Source organism: Chaetodon trifascialis, chromosome 19 (genome assembly GCF_039877785.1).
Source record: "Chaetodon trifascialis isolate fChaTrf1 chromosome 19, fChaTrf1.hap1, whole genome shotgun sequence".
In the NCBI taxonomy this organism is placed as follows: domain Eukaryota; kingdom Metazoa; phylum Chordata; class Actinopteri; order Chaetodontiformes; family Chaetodontidae; genus Chaetodon; species Chaetodon trifascialis.
Genome location: NC_092074.1, coordinates 20,960,153 through 20,966,581, shown reverse-complemented (window position 1 = coordinate 20,966,581; position 6,429 = coordinate 20,960,153). Strand labels below are relative to the sequence as shown.

General features: G+C 45.8%; 1 protein-coding gene across 1 annotated transcript; it reads right to left on the bottom strand.

Annotated features, from left to right (window-relative positions):
* Positions 1-349: 349 nt before the first annotated feature.
* Positions 350-6,179, bottom strand: hey2 (hes-related family bHLH transcription factor with YRPW motif 2). The gene is made up of 5 exons (XM_070987467.1): positions 5,383-6,179; positions 4,351-4,429; positions 4,188-4,271; positions 3,276-3,357; positions 350-2,348 (listed from the first exon to the last, which is right to left on the bottom strand). Exons 1-5 carry the CDS (start codon positions 5,466-5,468, stop codon positions 1,630-1,632), a joined length of 1,050 nt encoding a protein of 349 aa, XP_070843568.1. The 5' UTR covers positions 5,469-6,179; the 3' UTR covers positions 350-1,629.
* Between the last annotated feature and the right edge of the window lie 250 nt (positions 6,180-6,429).

Here is a 6,429-nt window from a genome sequence, read left to right as displayed (position 1 = left end):
GTGAACCCGGAGTCTGGTGCCACGGTCCTGCACGTAGCAGCTCCCATCCACCCGACCTCCCACCCGTAACTCAATTACTTAATTGTGAATGCAAATTAGTTGCACATATACATAATTTCTAGGAGAAAGAAACTTCAGCCTAAAGACAGGAAACAAATACAGACACACATCTACCAACACCTCATTAACACAAAACATCTGGACAGAGCTAGGCTAGCTGTTTGCCCCTGTTTTCACTCTTCATGCTAAGCTAAACACCTGCTCTCACTCCGTACTCAGACATGATACTCAGATTAAACCTCTCAGCGTATAAATGGTCTTTGTTCATGTTTCATGACAACACCAACATCGTTACTTCATCTTTATTTATTCGTAAAAAGGCACACAGCAAATCAGCTTTGATTCGGCGACAGTTTACATGTAAACCACAGACAATCAAATCTGTTAATGCTGCTCGACACCACGCCGGACGCACAGATGTCTGAGCCTGAACTGGTTTTGGCTGGTCTGCAGTGGTCGCTAACAGCTTCTCTTCAACAAGTTGTTCTGGTTAGTCGGGTTAAACGTCGGTGAATTGATTATCTCAGAGGCAAACTTTGGGTCACAATATTCAGAGGACCAGAATCAGGGATTAAAGTGGAGTAAATCCAGAAACAACACATCAGTTGAACTCAGTAAAACATGTTAAAACTCCTTCTGTTTCCTGTATAAAAGAGGTTTGAACACACTGAAACAGAAGGCTTTTATTCTGCCTGGATTTATATAAATTTTTGCGAATGGATGCCTGCAGATGATTTTATCTGAGACACAACAGCATGAAACCTTCACCTGGTCCAAGCTCAATAAAATGAATACCAATACCACAGAAACAGTATTTTACATGTTTATCTAACAGCATGTCAAGGCGTTCTTCCAAAGGAAGGCCATGTACTAAATCATATATCTTTATATTCAGGCCACCTATGTTTAAACGGAGGGTTTCTATACTTATATTGAGTCTCTATGTCTTCATATTTAGGTCATTTATTATATTTATTGTTGTTTACCTGTGTAACAACACTGAGTTCCTTGTTTTAGCTGTAAATTACCCACTGAAGCTGCATATCCTCATTGAATTAGGAGAATGAGGCACTGGCTTTGGACGCAGACTCTGGTTGGCTGTTGTTGGCTGTAGAGATGACGTAAAGATCCTCATCGGAAAAAGTGAAGCGTCAAGCGGCCATTTTGAAACCAACATCTCCTCTATGACTACATGCTTACTGGAGGTATAATGGAGAAATTGTGGAAATGCTTCCTTGGTGGTATTGGTTCTATCTGCTGTTGTGATTGTATCTTGAAATGGTTTGCACCAATCAAATCAAAGTTTTTTCTGGCATGAGACACGTTAACCACAGCTGTTGTGTCACCATCACACAGTTGGAGTCTTGAGAGGTCACAGTCGAGTAACTGGTCACTTTGTGAAATCAGCAGGTGGAAAACAATCAAAAACACCTCAAAGGTTAAGAGTTAATAGAACGAGTTGCTCGGATCAAGTGTTAAGTGTTTTGTTCACTGGTGGTCAAAGTGTTTCCAGGCTGTTAAAACAGTCAGCAGGTCAGATGTTAGTCTGCAGTGACATCAGTCAAACGGTCAGAAAGCTCCAACCTCAGTTCCCCACGGCCTGTAGGGTTTACTGCTGCTGCTGTGAGGAGTGTGGGAGGAGGAGGAGGAGGATGAGGAAGAGGAGATGGGAGGGCTGGTGGTAGTGGTGGTGGAGATGAAGGAGGAGGGAGGAACGATGGGGAACCCTCCGTGGAGGGTGATGGGAAACGACGCTGAGAAGGAGAGAAGGGAGGTGGAGAGAGGAGCAGGGCCGCAGGGGAGCATGAGAGACGAGGAAGAAGAGGAGGAGGAGGAGGAGGAAGGAGAGGAGGAGGTGGTGGAGTCTGCGTAGGAGGAAAACGAGGAGGCTGAGCTGCGTTGTGACAACTCCACCAGCCTCTGGGGGGCTCCACCTCCTCCAGCTTCTGAAACAGAAAGCCCGCTCAGTCCGTACGGCAGAGGCCGAAACGCAGCCGCGGTGGCGACGGCGGCGGCTGCAGCAGCCCAGTGGTGGGGGTGGAAGGGGTGAGGTAAAGGGTGAGGCTGCTGGTGGTGGTGCTGGTGATGTGGAGAATGGGAGGTCAGGGTGAGGGCGGCGGCGTCACGCTGCGAGGCGCAGGAGGTGAGGTGGGAGAGGAGGCGGGAGCGCAGCGGGTCGCCAGAGTCCAGGCCTTCAACGGCACTCAGGTAGCGGGAAACCTCCGTCACACACTCCCGGAAACCCAGAGACAGGAAGTCCAGGGCCAGAGCGTGAGCATCGAAATACCCTGCAGACAGAGAGAGGGTGAAATACTGTGTTCTAAGTTCCACAAAGACAGGCTGATTAAAACTGCTTAATCAAAACTTAAAAGTCACAGCGGCACTTCAATAAATACCTAACTGAAGAGCAGCAGCGAAGAACATAAAACGTGGTAACACCAGCCTCAGAGTCACATTCCTCCACCTGTTTTCTGAATATCGGCGCATTGATCTGCTTCACCCTGTTCACGTCTGACTGTGGATGTTTCCTGCTGCGATCAGCTGACTGTTTGCTCTGTCTGACTCTACACGCTGCTGCCGCTGGTGAACCCAAACAGACGCTGCAGAGAGACGGCCTGTGAACGCAGCCGACACTGACCCTCACCTCCTCTCCCCCTCCCTCACGCGTCCTCCCCCCGGCCGCCGGCTTTATGAAAGCAAACAGCGCTGCTCGGGGTCAAGTGGTGCTTTTATCCCTGCAGCATTTTCCCATGGACTCGCCACCTCCCTCTGTCGCACACACACGATTTAAACCGAGTGTTTGACTGACATCACGTCCGCACTGATGCTCCAACTTCAAAGAGCGAGCGCTGACACGTCCTCTGTTAAAAGCTGCACCTGAACGCATCATAGAGACCTGGCAGATCAAGTCAGCAGTCGCTTTGGCCTCGTCAGTTTGTCGCTGTCATCGGTCATGTGTCCTCCAGCTGTTAGCCCTGCTTTACATGCAGCGGTATGTTGGTTTGGTCTTCGAGTCCTGCTGGTCTAGAGGTCTAAGGCTTAGTTCAGACTGCAGATCTTTAACACAGGTGCTTTGAAAAGTACACGTGTGAATGAGTGTCTGTGCTATTTAGTCTGACCTGAGGACTCTGATTCTGGACACTCTGAACTTTGACAACGCTGCACGAGCACTTTCAGTGGTTTTCATTTCCGGGCGGCAGACACGTCCCCGTTACCTTTCCCTCCCGTCGCCTGCAGCAGCTTCAGATGGTCCACAGTCATCTGCAGAATCTCCGCCTTCTCCAGTTTAGCTGAGCCCTGATAAAACAAAGCAGAGGCTGAACAAACGATGCACCTGAACGCCACCTTGATGCACCACCTGGTTTTACAAAATTCTGTCGTTCGGATTCACAATTTCAAGCAAATCGTGACCACAAACCACCAAGATGAGTTTAGTCTGAAGTAATCACAACAGTGGAGCACAGTTCAATACTTTCAACATCAGTTTGATTGTTTTATATTGAGTTTTCTGCACATTTTGAAATCTCTTCCACTGACTTGGTTTGCTCGAGTCGTGGAGCTGCTGTAAAGGCTGCAGGTGAACAAACCTCTGAGTGATCAGAGTGAGTGAGACCCACACAGGTGAAAGCAGCTCTGAATCAGACAGGTGCGCTAATCAGAATGAGGAGAAGCCTAAATACCAGTATTTAAAGCAGTGGAAGTCACGACAAGCGCTGCAGTGAATGGATTTTCCCACTTTGGGCGAATAGTTTGAGTAAACCTGTGAATTTGTGCTGCTGAACAGCAACAAACCGTCTCGACTGCGCTGATCTTTGAGGGAGGGACACTGTTTTTATAAGAAGCATTGGTGCATGAAGCTGCATTTCTCATATGAAAGATGTAATACAGCTAAAGTTCATTATCATTCAAATGATAATTATTATCATTGTAGCTTATTAGCTGTTTTTTCCATCCAGTTTTGATGCAGGTTTGCAGACAAATGCCAGCTTCTCCCTGTCAGCGTTTGTGCTCGTTAGCTCGTGGTTGGACAGTGAGGAGTGAGGAGTCTGTTTCCTGCTTCTGTCTGGATCCTGTGAGAACCCTGATGGATGTCTGTGCTGCTTCTGTGGAGACAAACAGAGTCTCACCTGCTTCTCAAACGCTGTGGGGACGAGCCTCCGTAGCTCCGACAGGCTGTTGTTGATTCTGTCTCTGCGCCTCTTCTCGATAATCTGACATATTGAAGGAAAGAATGAAAGAACAGTCCCTGAACTGTTCGTCCATGATTTAAAACCGGCACAGTAACTTTACCCCTCTGCGCTTCTTCCTCGCCATCACTTGAGTGGTCGTGGTCGGTGATCCACATCTTATATAGGAGGCCTTCACGTGCCTGAAAAATAGAACAATGAATCAGTACATTAAAAAGACGTGTTTGAGCTGCAGCTGACTCTAAGAAAAGTGGAGAAAACTTTTATTTCCAGTACTTCAAATGTGTACATTTAATGCAGGGACAAATGTCGTGCAGGATATTGTAGGAAAAATAAGTTTTTGTGCCATCACATCCAGATGTTCCCTGCAGCTGTGGAGTGTGTGCCTAAATACACTTACTCATGTACTGCAATTAAGTACAAATTTGAAGTACTTGTACATTTTTCCATTTTACGCTACTTTATAGTTCTCCTCTACAACATCTCAGAGGCAAATCTTGTACTTTTTACTCCACCACATTTATTTAACAGCTTATTTGTAATAACAACATATTTCTCATTTGTTTGTAACATATGATTCATCATTATAGTTTCAACATTCAAACAGCATGTAAATCAAAATGAGCTCCACCTCATTCACTCGTTCATCAGTAATAATTGACTAATAATAACATATATAATAATCATGTGAGGCCATTATTAAGGCTTTAACTGTTGATAAATGTGAATAAATAAACTTTCCTGGTACGAATACTGCAGTTTTAGTCGAAGTGTTATTGTTATTGCTTGTTGATTAACTTTAATTTACAAGATGAGAACAGCCTCTACTGCATGTTAAAGGAAGCTTAAAATCAAATAAAGTGCTTTTCAAAGGGCAGCAGGTAACTGACTGAATTTAATTATACTTATAGCTTCACCTTTTAACATTTGTAATACAGTATGAGAGCTATAATGTGAATATTTTGAAATAAAGCAAGTGGAAATATCACGATGAAAAGCGATGCTCTGCAGACTTTTGTCATGCATGAACAACATAACACATCTGACATATTACAGACAGATTTAATCATCAGCCGCTGCAGCTTTTCACTGGGAAATACGATGAAGGAATCGGTCATGTTGCCTCCTAACTCACCCGGGATAAACGCTCTCACTGCCCACATCGATGGTCTCCTCCACGTCGCTTTCTGCCGAGCTGCTGTCCTCACACGGCCGCTTCATGGTGCAGGGACGGCGGCGGGGAGCTGAGCGTCGCTCCGCGGGAGGAGACGTGGAGGTTTGTTAAAGTTTATTCCCCTTTGAACAAAAAAACACCAGCTTTTCTGATGCTTTTCATGTATTTTTAGAGGATAAATGTCGTCACAGGAGTGACATCAAAACTGTTATCAAAGCACTGTGAGTGAGAGGCTCTTTCAGGAATATTAAAGGAGATATTGAGTGATTTTCATTTAATCCAAAAGACGCTCGAGTTTCAGGTGAGTTTCCTTCCCGGAAAGTTTTTCCTCTTGCAGAATTTGAGATTAATGATCCCTCCGGAAAGACAAGTCATCAGCAAAGGAAGAAACTGCTGACAAACATAATGCAAATCTTCCCCTCTCACTGTCTTTAGTGTCTGAAGTCAGTCAAAGAAAATCTTTCAGTATTAAAGCTTCCAGGAGTTCTTTTTTCCAGCGGTGCGTGTCCGGGAAATAGTCCGGGGCAGGTGGCCCGTGCGTCGGCTGCAGACTGGACTGGTGACCCCTCTGCTGGAGCTTTCCCACGGAGCCTGGGAGCCACACACACACACACACACACACACACACACACACACACACACACACACACACACACACACACACACACACACACACGCAGTGGTACCGCCCACGTGCACTCAAACACAAATTTGAGATGGAAGTTTTTTGCAGTCTCGGCAGGGCTGGTCCTTCTCTCCTGATAATACCGCCTGTCTGGTTCAGTGTGTGTGTGTGTGTGTGTGTGTGTGTGTGTGTGTGTGTGTGTGTGTGTGTGTCTGTGTGTGTGTGCATGGGAATGAGGCCACTTCTGATAGTCAAAAAATAGTCATTATATAAGCCAACAGCTTTCAGACTGGACTGTAATATTAATCCAAACAGCAGTAAAACATCATATTTAAGAGTAAAACACTGACCGGGAACATTTTACTGCATCATGAGTACATTTA

Excerpts from the sequence above, each read along its gene's own strand:
- hey2 (XM_070987467.1), bottom strand. The coding sequence starts at position 5,468 with ATGAAGCGGCCGTGTGAGGACAGCAGCTCGGCAGAAAGCGACGTGGAG. Across the intron at positions 4,430-5,382 it reads AGTGAGAGCGTTTATCCCGG|GCACGTGAAGGCCTCCTATA; the intron begins GTGAGTTAGGAG and ends TCTATTTTTCAG. Across the intron at positions 3,358-4,187 it reads CCACAGCGTTTGAGAAGCAG|GGCTCAGCTAAACTGGAGAA; the intron begins GTGAGACTCTGT and ends TTGTTTTATCAG.